We start from the raw sequence: 19250 nt of genomic DNA, 5'->3' as shown, positions 1-19250 counted from the left end.
AGGGAGGGAGGGAGGGAGAGAGGGAGGAAGGAAGGAAGAAGGAAGGAAGGAAGGAAGGAAGGAAGGAAGGAAGAAAGGAAGGAAGGAAGGAAGGAAGGAAGGAAGGAAGGAAGGAAGGAAGGAAGGAAGGAAGGAAGGAAGGAAGGAAGGAAGGAAGGAAAGGGTGAGAGGGAGGAAAGAGAAATAACAGAAAAGGAGAGAAGTGGGGGAGGGGAGGGGAGGGGAGGAGAGGAGGCAACGGGGAGGATGGGAAGGGTGGAGATGAGAAGTCCAATTCTACAAATATGATGATTGGGAATAAGAAGAAATGGATTAGGACTGTCACATAACCTGGACTCACTATATTACTTGACGGATTTGCTTCCAACTCTGTGCTTTATTTAGTAAGGAGACCAGCCTTAGTTTCTGTAGTACTGTCTGATAGTGTTATATTTTTCTCCACAGTGAAAAGTTGGTTGGTGGCCCGAGAGATAGCACAGTGGTAAGGCATTTATTTGCCTTGCATATAGCTGACCTGGGAGGGACCCACTTCAATACCCAGCATCCCATATGGTCCCCCACCCTGCCAGGGGCAATTTCTGATTGCAGAGCCAGGATTAAACCCTAAGTGCTGTTGGTTGTGGCCCAAAAAAAACAATCAATCAATCAATCAATCAACCAATCAAGTTTAAAAAAAGAAAAAAGAAAAGTTGATTGGTAACATGAGCTGCCTAGCAGTCAGACTGCCATAAGTAGTAGTGGATATCCCACTACTTCAAGTGGCCTAAGGAGGCTAGTTCAGTGTTGACACCAATGATCCTGTAATTTCTTGCTCATTGTCTCAAATTTTTTTTCATTTATTAGCTATATAATATATATATACTAGCATCCCAAAAGGTGCCTGCTTGCCATATTCTGTTTCTTATCCAGAGATCACATGAAATAAATCTATGACTTAGAAGTCAAGGCTTTAAAGATCATTTTTGCTCTGCTTTGCTATTCATCCCATTGCTACTGCCAAAGCAAAAATTTCTCTTTGGTCTACAAATGATTCTCATGAAATAAAATTAAGCCTAATTTTTGGTTTTTATCAATCATTCCTTTTCTAGTTACAATCTCCTCATACAAAAAAGCCCTTTGTGTTGCTACCTTGTTTTTATTTTTACTGAAATCTTTCACTTTAATTTACAAAACCTAAATAGCTTGAAATTAATTTAAGTCTACTTTCAAATGTTAGAACCATAATGCCTAGATTCAGTTTTGTAGAATAGTAATCCTGCTGGCTATAATATTATCCAGAAGGGTTTCATGGTCAAAAAGACACAGAAACACTATCTACTAAAACTTGGAGGGCTTATGAATAATTAAAGACTCAGAAAAATCCTGCAGAAAACATAAGTGTTTAATATTGCTGAAACCAGCATTTGAAGACTATATGTGCTACTCATTAACATCTCATGAAATATTCTGTAGAAATGTTAACCTTATATGAAACATGAGGAAAACCCTTAGTAGATTCAGGTAGATCAGCCAAAACTATTTCAAACAGGTTAAGCTATTGTAATTTAAAAATATTTAGATAATTCAAATTAATTTTGATCAAACAGAATTGCCTTTACAATTCTGTAAAGATCAGCTATCACAAAAAATGAAAGAAGCAGCCCAATTATTTAATGGTTATTTTTATGAAATACAGAATTCTCTGCTTATTCAGAAATTAAATCTTAAGGCTTTATTTCTTTACTTGTTTAAGAAAAATGCAAAGATGATATCCAATTCATAGATTTGTAAAGATCAAGATACATAGGAAAATATATGCAAAACACTTAGCACAGTATTTTCCCCATTCCTGATATTCACTGAAGATCGTTTACTCCTTATTACCATAATCATAAATTTATAACTCTGAATATTTAAAAGAGGTAGAAATCTGGGGCCGGAGCGATAGCACAGTGGTAGGGCATTTGCCTTACATGTGGCCGATTCAGGACAGGACCTTGGTTCGATCTCCAGCATCCCATATGGTACTCCAAGTCAGGAGTGATTTCTGAGCACATTACCCCTGAGTGTCACAAGGTGTGGCCCAAAAAGCAAAAAAGAAAAACAAACAAAAAAAAATTAAAAAAAAATAGGTAGAAATCTGGTGTTTGGCGCATAGTTAAGTAGGAAAACAACATAGAATACATATTTTAGGGCTGAAATTCAATTTTTATGTCAGGATTTAGATTATAGAGCAAGAAAATAATTTCCCTAGGTAAAAAACATAGGAAAGGGAATTCATAAAGTGAACTTTTGCCTTCACATATTTGAGGTTCATTTCACATGACTTCTTTCTAGAAGTTTTATATTTTACCAAAATAAAAAATGTGATATACAAAAATGAATAATCAAGTCATATTTACTAGAAAACTTGGAAATAAATGACAGGTCTAGTATTAGTCCTTTGTATAAAAATGAATGAATGAATAACCTGCGAGTTTCCAAAGAAATTTTTAAGGATAGTTTCAATATATTATTGTTAATTTTTACATTGAAGTATGCTATGATATTCAAATTTAGTGGTACCTTAAAGCTATTTTTATAGTTTTGGGTTTTATTTTTATTTTTTAGTGTGTGCATTTTTATTTGGGGGGCCACATTCAGTTGTGATCAGGGCTTACTACTGGCTCTGTGCTCAGGTGTCCTTTCTGGCAAGACTTAGGGAACCATATAAAAAGCTGGGGATTGAACCTAGGTCAGCCATCTCCAAGATAAGTGCCCTAATCACTGTACTATTACCCTGGCTCTTCCCTATTTAGGAATTGAGTCCTTATTTTATATGCCACATTTTATATTCTTGCACTTTCTATCTAATACCTATGTCTAAAATGAGTCTTTCAGCCTCTTCCCTTAGGTTAGGGATGCCCATTAGAGCCTGGTTAATTCAGCATCCTTGGGCTCCTGGCAACTCTTCCACAACAATGCTGCCAAATCCATTTTAGTGACTCAGCAGGAGCTTGTCATTAACAACATTCTTGTGGAAAGTAAAGCTCAAGCAGCCTTGGAAAGCACAGTGCCAGTGCACCATGTACGTGTAAATCTTTGCCAGCAATAAACACAATTTCCTGGCAGGTCGGTGGTCCTCTTCCTTGTCTCACATCGCCCTTTCTTTGAAGTACTAACAAGTTCAGCTCTCCAGAGGAGTTTCAAAAGATGTCTGTAGTAAGAATTGGCCTTTCGTGTTATTGAAAAGACAATTTGCTTCCAAATCTTATATTTGTTTAGTATATAAACCATTTGATAAAGGAGAAGACAGATGGAATTCCAAGGAGCAGCTTTATTATTGGTAAAGCTTGGGTCAGAGAATATGTCTTTTAAACAGGCAGCTTGACAACACTGCTCTCCAGAATTGAGCAGCTCCCTCCATCTTTCTGACCACCCCACCCCCACTTCTCTGCTGAACCATCTATAAAGCCTTGGCATTCTTGCAGGGACAGAGCCTCTCCTACCTAATAGGCATAAATGGGGATAGTTGTTCAGAATGTAACAACACCCAGCAGACAGGAAAAGAAAGGGCTAAAACGGAGTCCCCCCCTAGTTCTGTGCTCCCCACATCTTCCCACTGAGAAGAGTCCCCCCTCAGTTCTTAGAGAGAAGTCAGGAAGTCAAAAGAAAGTTTCCCAGGAGCACATGGTTAAAAAAAAAAAAGAAGAAGGATATAATGAGTATGAGGGGAGTGTGACTTGGGGCAAAATCTGAATATTCTGAATACAAATATTCTGAAAACAAGTGTCAACACAAAAATAATTCAGATTTTGGAATGAGACAATCCAGAGGGTTGTGATGTCTTCCCAAAAAGATGATACAGAAAACCTGTCTCAGGGGACTCAGTGAGAAATAAATGAAGTTTATTCTTACATGTCAGGGGTGGTCTTCAGGAACATGAATCTGTTCCACTGAGGAGTAAAGCAGAGCTTATATTAAAAAAGGAACAAAGACTCTGGTGGTATAAGAGTTTTAGATAAGGACTGTCTCTGCAAACAAAATCATGGCAGATTTATCTGTGAAAGACCTAAGGGCACTTCTCAGGTGACTTTGAAGAAGGGATTGGGGAGCCAGTAACATATCCTGAACTGCCCTCAGTTGAATGCTCAAGAAACCTATTCCTTTCTCCCTTCTTCAATTAGTTAAACCTGTAACAATTTGGTCAGCTGCTGGAAAATGCCTAAATACAAGATATGAACCATTAGAAAATCCCTGTATAAAACTATACTTGACCTGGGACAACCCGGGTTCAATCCCAGGCATCCCATATGGTCCCTGGAGCTGCCAGGAGCTATTTCTGAGCTCAGAGCCAGGAGTAACCCCTGAGCGTTGCTGGGTATGGCCCCCTCAAAACAAAACAAAACAAAACAAAATTGTACCTGAGATGTTTCAGATAATGGATGTGGAAGTGTAGAATGGTAAATAAATTAAAGGTGTTTTTGCATTAAGTTGATGTTATCCCCTGCCAAATAGTTGCTTTGGACTGAGTGATTTGCATTCAGAGGCTTCTGTCAATAATAGCTCTCTCAATAATGTCAGAGCAGCCTCAGAGAGATTGGAGATTATAATGTGAACTATACAGGCAAGAATATATTAATTTTGTGATTGGGGACCACGTTCCCTCATTTGAACAATTTCACGTTGTCCTTCTGTAAAATTGGGATAAGAAGCTTCCATTCCAGTACTAAGAGGGTGAAATGAAATGTGAAGCTTTTTCTGCGATGCCTGACCATTCTTTATGAATTATTACTTTATTGTTCTGGACCTGTTAAAAAATCTCAATTCAGAAACTTAGATGTGCAAGAACTATCAAAATCAATTACTCTCTTTAAATCAGTTTTGTGTGGATTCTGAACTCTAGCACACTAGAGTCCATTGGAGCAAAGTGAGCTACACAGTCTTAGAGCCTCAGCCCTTTGCTCCATCCATAAGCCTGGCCATTCATGGTTAGTTCTTTATTTATCCTAGTTACTACAAAGGTAGCCTTTCTCCTTGTTTACTTAGAACATCCTTTCAAATGTGCTGTACCATTAAGTTGCATCCACAACTCTCCAAAGGAACATCTCTCTTAAACCAGCAACTTTGGTGAGGTGCAGAAATGTGAAATACATTTCTAATGTATTTGAGGGTTTGTAAATACCCTTGGAGAGAAGAGAGAATAATGGGTGATGGGTTGCAGGGTAAGGACTGGTGGTTTCATTATAGACTATAAAGGGTTGAGTGTACCAAACTGATTTTATTAAAGTGGCTAAAGGTTTTATAGTTTAAAGATGAACCTAAACCTTCAAAATATTTTAAAATAATATGCCACCTGATATATTCCACTTTATTATGCGCATCTCCACCAAAACTCACGTACAGTTCAGAACCAACTCTAATGCATGGGGAAATCTGTGTAGCCAGAAGTTGGTTGAGACCTGATACTTGTGACTGGATCAAGAGTCTGAGTCACAGGCCCAGCTTCTTCCCTCAGACCTCTCTGGGCATTGGCAGCAAGGAAGGAAGCAGCAAGCAGGAAAACAGCTGCTCCTCCAGGTAGACTCACTCTAGCTAGATGGTGCTTGAGGAGGGCCCACCTAGTTCCCAGGAATGAATGTGGGTCTCCTACTCCTTTCAACTATCTTTTTTTTTGCCAACTTTTGACTTTTTATGTACTACAAAAGTGACTTTCATGTTGTTCACACCAAGAAATTGGGCAATAGGTTTAGCTTGTCTTTCTTTCTTAAAAAGTCTAGAAAAGCAACTGACTTCATCTGTTTGTGCTTTTCAAATAGAAAAATCCCCCAAGTCTGGGTTGGAGCAACAGTACAGTGAGTAGGTTGTTTGCCTTACATGTATCTAACCACAATCAATCCCTGGCATTCCATTCTGAGCCCATCTGAAGTAATTCCTGAGTGCTATTGGGTATAGCCCCAAATACAAACAAACAAAACCCCCAAGGTAAGTGAACAAGTACTCTACATTATTTCAGACCAGAAGAAAAACAGGGAAACATTAAAATAATATCCATTAAATATCCTGACATGTTTCAATGATAAAGATAATAAATGATTATAATTTTTGTTGTAAATATTTCTCAGACCTCACACTCTTTCTCCCTCTACTCTTTGATCTACTCATGATCACTTTAGCTTATTTATGTATTGTGACTGTCTACCCAACTTCCTCCACTACCCACACAAGTCACAGCAAAAAATATAGAAAAAGAGAATTTACTTATTCAAAAATAGTTTGTTGGGGCTGGAGAGATAGCATGGAGGTATGGCATTTGCCTTTCATGCAGAAGAACAGTGGTTCGAATCCCGGCATCCCATATGGTTCCCTGAGCCTGCCAGGAGCAATTTCTGAGCACACAGCTAGGAGTAACCCCTGAGCGCTGCAGAGTGTGACCCAAAAAAACAAAAAAAAGAAAATAGTCTGTTATTTTTACTGCAGATATTTAAAATATAAAGTAAGACATGAATCATCTTTAATTAAAAATAATTTAATAAGATTATACTGAAATATTATGGTAATTATCTGGACCAAAATTATTATTTTGTCTTTCTAGTCTAATCTATAGCTAGATCAACATCAAAACATCTGGTTACAGATTTAGAGAACATCAAAATAGTACTAAAAGAAGGATGCAAAGGCCAACTGAGTATACCTATCTTTGTATCTAATTGTATTGAGAAATTAGTTGGTAAATATTTTTATTCTTTAATGATATGGTCCATATTTATCAATTTCGTTATTGAGTTGATAGCTTAATTGTAAGGCACTGTAAATTTTTCATAAAATTAATATTCTGAATAAAGGTAAAATAATTTTCAGAACATAAAATCTAAAGAGAGATGCAAAGATTGAACTAGATTTAAACATATTATTTAAATATAATAGTTAATTCTATTATTCTTTATCCTCTAATACACAATTACAATCATGACACACTTTCTGACTCCAATGTCAGAAAAGAGAAATGAATATTTTTTTTATTATTTCTCAATACAGGAATGGCCAAATGGAAAAGCAGGTGTGTGTGTGTGTGTGTGTGTGTGTGTGTGTGTGTGTGTGTGTGTGAGGAGAGAGAGAGAGAGAGAGAGAGAGAGAGAGAGAGAGAGAGAGAGAGAGAGAGAAATAGAGAGAAAGAGAAATCTCCCATGCTCCTATGCCTTCTTTGAACTGCTACCTTTCTACGTATTCACCAAAATACAAACATTCTCCTAATTTCTTTGTTTAAGGTTTTTTTTTTCCTGTTTTCTGGTTGTTAGGATTTTTTAAAATATAAGTTTCTGCCTCTCCCATTTCTTCCCTTTTGTTGTTGTTAACTGTTTGCTCATCAGGAGTCACACCTTTAGTTGTGGTATTCATGTTCATAACTGTGGGACTTGCAGGGGAAGAATGAAGAACATGTGTAGAATTACTTCTGTATGGTTTTCAAGACATACATACAGATATTATCATAAGCATATTTGTTTATAAAGGGAATTACAGATAATAAAATATAATGATTATCAACAGTTGGTAGGATTTGTTACAATTTTAGTTTTCTTAGTTGCCTAGATTCTTTTTATAATTTCTAGAATTAATGTGTATTACTTTTAAGTTAATATAAACTACCAACCTTTTTCTTTATGAAAAATTTAAAAGTAGCTTAAAATGAAATTTGCTTTGTCTCTTTAAAGTGGTATCCCTGAGGTTCACATGCACACACATATTTTTTTTTCTTTCTCTCTCTGATCCCCATGAATATCCATAAGTATCTCAGAAGCAATATTGGGTTGAAGGCCCAATGGTCTGAAAGAAGGCAGCATTTCTGTTACTATGTCAATGATAATCAAATACACCCTTAGAATATCAATTTATGGTAAGTGAAATTAATTTTCTTTCATTTCACTGATACCTATGTTGCTAAATTATTGCCATTATCTTCAAGAATGTGCCTTTGGTGAACAAAGTTCTGATATGGAAAAAAATCTGCATCAAAGATCCAACTTGGTGGAAGCCATCTTTAACGTGTTGTACCACTGCAGTTTTTCTCCACAAACATTTGGAAATGTTTTTGTGAGCTACATAGAAGAAGAACAATTGTGGGAGTCTTTATATAAAATTCCAGGTATAAGAAATGTATTTGTAAATAAATGTTTTATAGATTCCAAACGTTTTGTTGGAGCCAGTTGCATGAAATCTGTTATTTGTAGACATTGACCTTATATTTTTTCAGTATATAAAATTTTGGGAACTATTAAATATATCTCCTATCCAAATTTAGTATACTTTGAATAAGGGGAGGGAAGGCTAAGGGATAAATTATATAATGCAAATTGAAAAAAGTAATGAGATATTATCACTCAAAAATCAAACTTATGGGGCCGGAGTTATAGCATGGAGGTTTTTGCCTTGCATGCAGAAGGTCATTGGTTGAATCCCGGTATCCCATATGGTCCCCTGAGCCTGCCAGGAGCAATTTCTGAGCATAGAGCCAGGAGTAACTCTGAGCGCTATCAGGAGTGACCCAAAACAAAACAAAACAAAATCAAACTTACTATTTTCCACAGATTATGTTTTTCTCATTATTAAGACTTAAAAAAATAATTTGTGATACTTGAGTGTATTTTTTTAACAAATTTTTCAACAAGTTTTTCAGTCAAAACTTCTAGGCGAGTTTTTAAAAAAATTATATTTCTTGGGGCCAGAGAGATAGCACAGTGGGTAATATTTTTGCCTTGCATGCCACTGATTTGGATTTGATCCCTGGTATCCCATATGGTTCTCCTGAGTCTACCAAGAGTGATTTTTGAGCACAAAGCCATGAGTAATTCGTGAACACAGAGCCAGGTCTAACTCCTAAGCTGGATGTAACCCAAACCAATAAAAAAAAATTTTTATTTCTTTGAGGAGAATGTCTCAAGCAAACACTTGAGGTCCCAGGACCACATTCTGTTATAATTGGCAAATAGGACTAGACGACTCCATACTAGAACTTGAAGATGCAGGGTGCTTAGTCTCTGAAGAACTGAGGAACCTCAGAGCCACACCTGAAAATGCTCCAGTTTTCCCTTTTATAACTTTAAGTCAATTATTAAGAAATTGAATTTCTTAGAATGCCTATCTCTAAGACAGGTTGGGAATGGGGGAGGAGGGATATGGGAAACATTGGTGGCAGGAAGATTGCACTGGTGAAGGGAGTGTACTTTTTTACAACTGAAACCCAACTACAAACATGTTTGTAATCATGGTGCTTCAATAAAATATTATTTAAAATATTTAGTATAATAAAATACATAAGGTAAAAAAAGAAATAGAATTTCTAGAAGCCGGAGCAATAGCACAGCAGTAGGGCATTTGTCTTGCACATGGCAAACCCAGGACAGACCTGGGTTCTATCCCTGGTATCCCATATAGTCCCCCAGCCAGGATCGATTTCTGAGTGCATAGCCTGGAGTAACCTCTGAGCATCACTGTGTTTGGCCCAAAAATCAAACCAAAAAAATAGAATTTCTAAATAATGCTTACAGTAGTGCTAGATTATGCTAACTATAATATGCTGATCTTATTTAAGTTTCAGAGTGCACAGATTCTGAGCCAGAGGTTATCCGCTGCTTGAGAGTGGCACTGACTGATGTTGTCAAGGATATTGTGCAGGAGGTCATATCTGTGATGTACTCTGGGAGGAACTGTGAAAGAAACAGAAATAAGCACTGTATTCCTGAACACGTACATGAGAGCATTCCAAAAGAGTGGAATTATCCTTCAATAGAAACCAGAAGGAAAGAAGCAAGCAAAGGTTTGTTTGTTTTTAAGAAATTTCTCTGGGGGCTGGAGTGATAGTACAGTGGTTAGAGTCCTTGCCTTGCTTTTAGCCAACCTGAGTTAGATCTCTGGCATCCCATATAGTCCCCTGAGCACTGCCAGGAATGATTCCTGAGTACAGAGCCAGGGGTAAGTTCTGAACACCATCAGGTAAGATCCCAAAATGGACAAACAAATATATATATATATATATATATATATATATATATATATATATATATATATATATATATGCGTATATTTGGAAAAGCCAATAAAATTATGACCTCAAGTAAAGTTCTGAATCTTTTAAGATTCATAAAATATATTAGCTTAATCTTCACCATATGTCTTTTAAACCCATAAGTTTTTTCAAAGAGTTTTAATCAATAAAATTATAAATAAAACAACTTTAGCAGTCTCCCGTTAGGGCATCAAGTACATGAAAGCATATGCCCTACTGCTTAGCCACATTCCTGAACAAAGTGATCATCTTTTTAATTTAACTACCAATTTGGAATTTTCTGGAATATTTTGTGTTTATGTTAATATTCACTTATTAGTTACATGACTTTGACTAATTTCTTTCAAATCTATCGAGTAACCAAAAATGCATACTCCCAAGAAGATTGCTTTGATATTCAATTTAATTATCCTTTCCTTGAAGCTTCTCCCCTGCAATGATCAGTTATTACTTTCTTATCTATTGATCTAAGTAGTTTCTAGGTCAAAAATAGCACCCACTTAGTAACTATACTTATTTTTCTGATGGTATATTTTCCTCCTTACGTCTATGGCTCTAAATTCAAGTATTTTGTTCAAAATTTGTGCAATTGCTTCTAGTTCATTCAAAAAGAATAGTTTATTAGTTGCATTATTTTTTTATTTTCCACATTAAGTTCTTTCTTTTCAAATGGTTTCATTCTACTTAGATGTTTCTACTTACGAAAAATTTTACTTGATTCTTTTGAATGTATATTACACATCTGTCTTCATGAATCTTCTTTAGGAATTTTGAAATAGAACTCTTTCTTTTCACTCTTGAAGAGGAATCTTTTTTCACTGATTCTAAGGAAAAATTCAGCACTAAAATGCTCCAGCTGAATTCACTAAAGTCAATTGAAGGAACTAGCTTTTCTTTCCTTCTTCTCCATGGAGATCCTAAATAATGTGGCTCTTATTCAGCGACCTTATGCTACATACTCAAGTCAATTATCTATCTGTGACCTTTCATAGTAATGCTTTAATTCTGCCCAAGCCCTATTAAACTGCCTTTGAATCTAGTAAAGCCATTTAATTGAAATTGGAAAATGTCAGCTTTTCATTACCTAAGTTCTTCCTCTCTGAGATGTTGCCATCACTGTTTCATTTTAGCTTTTGGATCTTTCAGAAATTTTATGCAACTCAGGAGCATGATCTACAGTTATCATGTCATGTCATGTGAATAGCACTATTAGGCTTGTGGCTTTTAAGTCCTTCTATTCATGAACAAATTTATGAACAACAACAGAAAAAACATTTGGGAACTCTTCCAAAAGCATTTCAGAGGAACCTTGGCTTCAAACTTGCTTATTTAAAAAAAAAAAAAAAAAAAAAAAAAAAAAAAAGGTACATACCATTTCTTATGGTTTTCCCTAAATAATAGTCTTCACCCAATATCACTAAGAGTAGATGTAGAGGGCTGAAGAGGTAGCACAAAGGGTTATGGAACATAACTGGAGGTGTCCTTGGGTTCCTTACCACTGCTCAAGTGATCTGGACAATCCCACTACCTTAGTCCCAAGTTGCACTGCATCCTTGGATTCCTACACTCAATTGCTGTTTCTTCTCCCACAACCCACAAAAATCAAGTGCACTTTCAGACAGCCATGAGGGGGTGCTAAATCACATCAAAATTTAAAAAGAAAATGTTAAAGGGATGTACCTTAATAAAGAATTCATAGCACTCTAGGTGGACATAACTATAGAATGACATTGTTTTGCCTTCCAAAATGTCCAAGGAATTTTTTGACTGACAATAGTCAATTTTTATTTTCACCAAATATGTGGTACAGAAACATTAAGTAGCCATATATTAAATACTTTACTCATTTGGTAGAGATTTACTGTTACTACTCTATTGGTACTGGTTACAGATCTACTGTAAATAAGGCATCTTCTCAATATTTGAAGATTGGTATATCTTTCTAATGGTTGCTAACACCTGAGGATCAAGATGGGGAATGTCGCCCATGGGCCATTAATGGACTCTGATATCTGTGATATTTATACCAGAGCCAGCCTGGTACAAGACACATTTGTTTGTCGTCAGCTGCCTAATATATTCCCCTTCCCCCCATATTTTGTTATGAAAATCCAATTGGCCTTTGGCAAGAAAATATTTCCTGCCTTGCCTTAGGGGGCATCTAAGATTATTCTTGGTATAGGAAAAGGATGAAAGAAGTTAAATATAGCCAGAATTTTATATAGGGCTCTCCCTTGAATAGTCATATTGGGGACAATATGTTGGGAAGGAGCCAGGCAGAGTAAATTCTTTCATTAGCTGTTTGCATACAGTAATAACTTAAGGTTCTCTTTGTACTATATAATCTTTACTTATTTATTTATATATTTATTTACTTGGTTTTTGTACCACCCAACTGTGCTCAGGTTTTAGTCTCAGCTCTGTGCTTAGGTATCTGTGATCCAGGGGACCATATGTGGTGCTAGATATCAAGTCCAGACCTGTTATGTGCAAGTCAAGCAATTTACCTGCTATAGTATCTCTTTCTCAGCAAATATCATTACATAGGAAACATTGAGAATTTTTAAAATGTATATTACAATAAAGAAAACCATGTAGAAGACTTTGTGAAGAGTTAACAGAAGTTCAGATGTTCATTACTCAGCTTAGATCAAGTTTGTGCATCCTTATGTTTCAAAGAGCAAATAATACAAAAAGAACTAGTTTTGTTTCTTTGACTCAGTTGAATCAGAACTATATCAGAAAACGTGTTTGCTTAGAAATAAAGTTTTTTTTTAGGGGGCCACACTGGGCAGCACTCAGGGGTTACTCTTGGCTCTTTGCTCAAAACCCCTCCTGGCAGGCTAAGGGAAACATATGGGATGCTGGGAACTGAACCCAGGTCCATCATAGGTCAGCTGTGTGCAAGGCAAATGCTCTACCACTCCAGCCCCTAGAAATGAAGTGTTTTTAATTATAGCTTAAAGTTTTTTGATAAAATGGAAGTAATTATTTTCACTGAAAGTACAAATATCTGGTGCTTATTTTATGTCACATAAATACTATATATGGTATATGTGTATATATATATGTATATATGTACCATATATATACACAGGCAATGAGTAAGTGGCATTATTTAGGAAGCTCTCCCAATGGTACTCAAGGGGTTACTTCAGACCAGTGCTTGATCTTTACTCCTAGCAGTAAGGATTAAACCCAAGCATGAGCACGAGCTCTTTGAGCTACCTTCCTGACCTTGAGTGACATTTTTAAAAGATTTTGTCCTGATGTATTGTTAAAAATAATCATAGACTCAGAGCTTTCTGCTTACTAGAATGGATTTATTACTTTGCCATCAGCTTAAAGGTTCTGATTGGAATTTACTTTATGCTTTAAATAAGTACTTTAAATAAGTACTTCAAGACTTGACATCTTCACATTTTATTTAATACCAGAAGAAATGCAGTTGTGAGAAGAATCATAATCTTTATGTAATATCTACTCAGATTGTCAAATATTTACTCAGTATCTGCCTTTAAATCATTGTTAGTGTAGAGAGAACATGATACAATCTTTTAAGTCAAATACCCAACAGTAAAGAAGACTATGTTACAAATATGTAAATAGCAAAAAGCATTTTTTTTTTTTTTATTTTTATTTTTGGGTCACTCCCATTTGACGCTCAGGGGTTACTCCTGGCTATGCGCTCAGAAGTCGCTCCTGGCTTGGGGGACCATATGGGACGCCGGGGGATCGAACCGCGGTCCGTTCTAGGCTAGTGCAGGCAAGGCAGACACCCTACCTCTAGTGCCACCGCCCGGCCCCAGCAAAAAGCATTTTAAATAACATTGGAAGACAGAAAACAATCTCAAAGGAGCATTACAATTTATTTGATCTATATGTTAAGCCTTATCTAAACATATCATGGGAAAAAAGAAAATCATGTGCGTGTGGGGTGGGTGGGTGTTGCTAATGCAGGTGGTGGTGCTGTAATAGAACACAGGACCTTATACATGCAAGACAACTACTGTACCAACTGAACTAATCCCCAGTCAAAGAAGAAGTAAAATTTTTTAGCAGTATGTGAGTTGAATTTTTCTCAGCTTTGCTCAGGAGGCCCAGAGACCCCCTTTCCTCAGGATACTGGGAGTTTTTTTTGGGGGGCGGGGGTGTTGTCACACCAGACAGTGCTCAGAACTTACTCCTGGTTCTTCTGAACTCAGGGATCACTCTGATCAGGCTTAGGGGACCATTTGGGTGCCGGTGTGAACTTTCATTCACAGGCAAAGCAAACTCCTTACCCACTGTACTCTTGTTCCAACCCCTCTCCTGGTGATTCTTAGCCAACTGGGCTGTCAATAAAATGCAAGAACTTGAAGATAAAGTACTGCTTAGACCTGTAGTACCAGGATTACATGCGCCATCCTTAGGGTGGTTGGAGACTTCTAGGGCTACGCCAGGCAGTAGTTAGGAGAGCATGGTGTCTGGGGAACTACTGCGTTTTCTGCAAACTGGGCAAGTTCTTTATCCCCTGTACTCTCTTTGGTCCCTGAATAATCATTTTTTAAAAGGGACTAAATTAGTTGTTTTTATGTTTATTAGTTTAACACATCTCTTTTTGGAGGTGGAGTTAGGGGGGTGAGAATTGGAGCCACACCCACAGTGGTCGTCCTGATTCTGCCCTTTCGGAAGTGCCCTGGGAACCATGCAATGCTGAGAATAGGCTGCATGCAAGTCAAATGCCTTACCTTTTGCTCTCGCTCTCTCTCTCTCTCTCTCTCTCTCTCTCTCTCTCTCTTTATAATATAATTCAATTATATAAATATATAAATATATTGGATACATTTATTTCAAACCATACAAAGACTAATTTAATTTTGAAGTTGAGTCTTAAATTATGATGAATTTCTGAGGAGTCTTTAGTCTGAATACATGTTTTCTAGGAGCTTTGTGTTGTTTTTGAGCAGAATGATTTAAAAATATTTTTTTTGTTTTGGGGCCACATTGGTGAAGTTCAAGGGATACTTCTGGCTCTGCTCTGAAGAATTACCCTATATTATGATATAGGGTGCCCAGAATCAAACCAGGCTCACACAGATACAAGGCAAGAACTCTATATCTCCTGTCCCACAGAATGATTTTTTTTTTTCATTTCTCACCTTAGGGACCACCTGAAAATTTTTAGTAATAAATGGATGTCACACATCTTTAGCTGTCACACACTTGGTTATGCTGCTAGCATACTTTGGTCGCAGTGCTCATACATACATAATTGCAGTTGACTGGACATGTGCACTCTGTCGGGGTGTGCATGGTCACCAACTGGGGGTTGACAGTAGGATAGTGTATAAATATAAAATATAGAGTCTTAGTGTAGGGTGAGGCCTTTCTCAGCACGCCGCCTTTAGCCCCTTGGCCAGTGGGTCTGAAGGTTGCAGGATAAGGTGGAGAGATTCACAAGCAATTAGTTCGCGTTTCAGTCAGCTCAGTTTATTCCAATGCCCTATCCACCATGTGCAGACTTTGCGCCATGTCTACCTAATTCTTGCTTTGAGGACCTCTCCTCTCCTCTCTTCTTTCCTCCCTTCCTTTCTCCACCTCTCTTCTCCCTCCGCTCCTCCCCCTCCCCTCTCCTGCCCTCACCTCACCTCTCTCACCCCTCCCCTCAATCTCTCCTCTCCTCCCCTCACCTCACCTCTTCCACCCCTCCCCTCAATCTCTCCTCTCCTCCCCTCCCCTCACCTCTCTCACCCCTCCCCTCAATCTCTCTTCTCCTCCCCTCCCCTCACCTCTCTCACCTCTCCCCATCTCTCCTTTTCTCTCCTCCCCCTCTCCACTCCTCCCTTCCCCTCGCCCCTCTCCACCCCTCTTTTCCCCTCTCCCCTTTCTACCCCTTTCTTCCCCTCTCCCCTCTCTCCTCCCCTTCCCTCCCTGTTCCCCTTTCCTCCCCGCCTCTCATCCCCTCCCCTCCTCTCTTCTCTTCCCTCACCCTCTCTCCTCTCCTCCCCTTCCCTTCTCTCCCCTCTCCCATCTCTTCCCCTCCCCTCCCCTCCCTTCTCCTCTCCTCTCCTCCTGTCCCTGCTCTTTTTCCTTGTTCCTTACCACCTCTCTCTCCTCCCCCCAGGCAACACCTTTATTACCAATTGTAGACCCCTCCTAACTATGAGTGGGTCTGACTATCCAGGTGATATCAGCATATGGAATTGGGGGAGGGATCCAGAATAGCACTTAGCTCTGGGAATGGACTTGAACTTGCAGTCTCATCCCTGCAAGAAGTGCTCTCTACTACTGAGTTCCAGTCCCCTAGTACCCAGAATGACTTCTTTAAATGTCAAAAACACTTTAAGAACATTGCTTTTATTTTATTTCTACTTATCTTTCAGTTATGTGCACAGTAGATTAAAATTCTGTGTCTTGTTTTATGAAATATCAAAGAGCTATACTTTTTAAATCCATGCCATTGAGTTTTTCATCTGTTTATAAAGACCATTCATGAAGACATAAATGATAATAATGTAGATGGCAGCGTAAAAGACGACAGCATGTTATGGACCTAAGTACTAGAACAATCTTATGAGTAATATATTAAAGTAAATTTATATAAAGTAGAGATTTTATTATTTATTTATTTTACTTTTATCCTATGAAAAGAGAGGGCATTTTATATAATAGTAAATATATATTCAACAGCCTGGAAATAAAAATGGATAAAATAGTACCCCCAACCTATCTTAGAATGAACTATATAGTTATTTGAAGTACTACTCCACACAGTACACTGATATTACCAAAGTGGAAAGCAGCTGAAACAATTATATCAGAGAAAGCAGTAAGATTATATTCTATGATGTGACTTTATTGTGCAGGGGAGCTAGACAAGTTGATGACTTGTAGTAGTTCGGGTGCCAGTTGTGATGATGGGCTTTAATATGTTGGTGGTCATTATCATTACAAGGGGTAACTTGAGTCAGAGATAAGGGAATGGGAAGATTTAAAAATACGGTTTTTACCTTGATATGAAGAAAAAATTGTAAAGGGGAATGAAGGAAGAAGGTGGATGGAAGGAAAGAAGGAAGGAAAGGAGGGATGGAGAGAGGGAAGGAGGGATGGAGAGAGGAAGGGAAGAGTAAAGGAAGGGAGGAAGGGAGGAAGGGAGGGAGGGAGGAAAGAAGGGAGGGAGAGGGAAAGTCAGAAGGACCAATGCAGTTTGGTATAAAAGGAATTTTGGCTATATTGAGTTAATGATGACTAAAAATACCCAATAAGGAGCTCAAGTTGTAGAACTGCCTTTCACCTGAAGAAAGATCAGTGCTGAGGATCCTGCAATTATCCAGAACAATGTACCCTAAAGTGAGCAATACCATCATCTCCTGGAATGAAGGTTCTGGAATGATGTAGCCTTTAAGGGAGCACTAAATGATTTTTTTTTTATTTTCTGAAAAGAGGGAAATAGATTAGCCTACCTTTTTGATCTACAGTGTTGCTTCTTATCCTAGGGTTAATTATCTGAAAGTGGGGAACATACAAAATATTTGGTAACAATAGGTTTTTGAATGCACAATGACCAAAATTTAATTTTAAATTAACTGCATGAGGCCAGAGAAATAGTACAGTGGATAGGATGCTTGCCTTTCATACAGCCAACCTGGGATTTCAAACATCCCATATGTTCCCCCACACCCACCATGAGTAATTTCTGAATGCAGAGCCAGGAGTTACTCCTGAGCATCATCAGGTATGACCTTATTACATAAGACTACCCAGGCACAGTGTTTCTAGAGAAGACCTTAGGCAGACTGATCTGATGAAGCAGGGTAGCAGAGGAGAAATAATACCAAACCAGTCAAAAGATTAACCTGAGTCAGCCTGCTTTTTGCTTCATAGCCTCTCTTTGCCATGTGTTCTTCTTTCTAGCTAAAAGCCAGCTCAACTCTCCTTTCTTTATTCAAACCAACTCCCAATCCCAGAAGGGGGAAGGTTGAGTCAGATACAAAAGTAATTATCCAATGGGCTTTTCCATCTCAAAGGAAGAGGTTACTGGGCAGTGGGAATACCTTTGTTTAGGCTTTTATCTAAGTTCACCTTACATGGCCCAACCCCCCCCCCAATTTAATGAATTAACTAAATTTAATCAAATAAAATGAATAACATAATGAACTTGAGGCGTTCCTATTTATAGTCACCCCTGCTACATTTTTTAGGGCAAAAGGGAGGTTGCAAATGGAAAACATGGCAGAAGCCCTATTATAGAATAGAAGCTTTCAACCAAGGAAGAGTTTCCTCCTGAGGACACTTATCAATACTTCTAGACATTTTTGTTCTCCCAGCCAAAAGGGATGTTATTAGTGTAAGAAACCCTGCTCATCTTCATTGGACTATTCACAGGGCAGCTCCTCACATCAAGGAATCATCCAGCCTAAGATGTTGTGATGCCAAAATGGAGAAGCCCTGATGAAGAAACCAAAGATCAAGAATTAGTACTCTTTAAGGGAGAACATATAGAATTAGGAGAGGATGCATTATTGACATTTTAGTAAATTCCCATAGTTAAGAATCCTTAGTAGAAAATAGAACCAACATGGGACTCAAACAGGTGGGTCACACGAGTTATCTATATAATGTAACTTCACTATATATGAAGTTCAAAGACATGGGGAAATAGCATGGAGTTTATAGTCAAATGAAGAGGCACAGATATTGTGTATATTGGGACAATAATTATTTGGTGATGCTAAGTGTTATAATAAAGGCAACAAATGGGTCCAGTGATAGACTTTAGCTGATGGAGTTTATCTGTATGGAAAGGCTTTGAGAGGGGAAAATTTAGCTAAGAATCATTTCTGACAAGAGTTGAGGTGATTCATGGTTTCCAAGGGAGGAGGAGAGAGACAAGACTTAAGGGAGAAGCAAAGCATCAAAGACTTGGCAAAGGGTCATGCAGGAGTCCCTTTGCATTGTTAATTAGAAGGACATCTAGGCCCTTGAAAGGTGCAGCCTTGCTAGATAAAAATATAAATAGTTCTGAATTTTCTAATTATCTTTTGTGAGAGGAAAAAATAAGACTGGGATTTGGGAGAATTTAGGCAGAAATGTAAGGGACCTCAGTGGAGTTCTGTTGGAATATGTCAAGCACTTGCTCGCCTCAACAATTTTCTCTACAAAAAATTAGACATCCCCACACAACACTCAGAACAACACAGTGATAAAACGCAAATGCTAACATTAATCATACCTTTTCTCTCTTTTC

At 37.8% G+C, this 19250-nt stretch overlaps 1 protein-coding gene across 1 annotated transcript in view; it reads left to right on the top strand.

The window, feature by feature from the left end:
- The window catches only part of KIAA0825 (KIAA0825 ortholog), a 390853-nt gene that overhangs the window by 150528 nt on the left and 221075 nt on the right, over positions 1-19250 (top strand). The window contains exons 13-14 of the mRNA XM_049769174.1: positions 7922-8101; positions 9548-9772. Of these exons, the coding sequence (XP_049625131.1) occupies positions 7922-8101; positions 9548-9772 (405 nt within the window). The remainder of the gene's footprint in view (positions 1-7921; positions 8102-9547; positions 9773-19250) is intronic.

Source organism: Suncus etruscus, chromosome 2 (genome assembly GCF_024139225.1).
Source record: "Suncus etruscus isolate mSunEtr1 chromosome 2, mSunEtr1.pri.cur, whole genome shotgun sequence".
In the NCBI taxonomy this organism is placed as follows: domain Eukaryota; kingdom Metazoa; phylum Chordata; class Mammalia; order Eulipotyphla; family Soricidae; genus Suncus; species Suncus etruscus.
The sequence above is the reverse complement of the archived record's forward strand: the minus strand, read 5'-3'. Positions and strand labels throughout refer to the sequence as shown.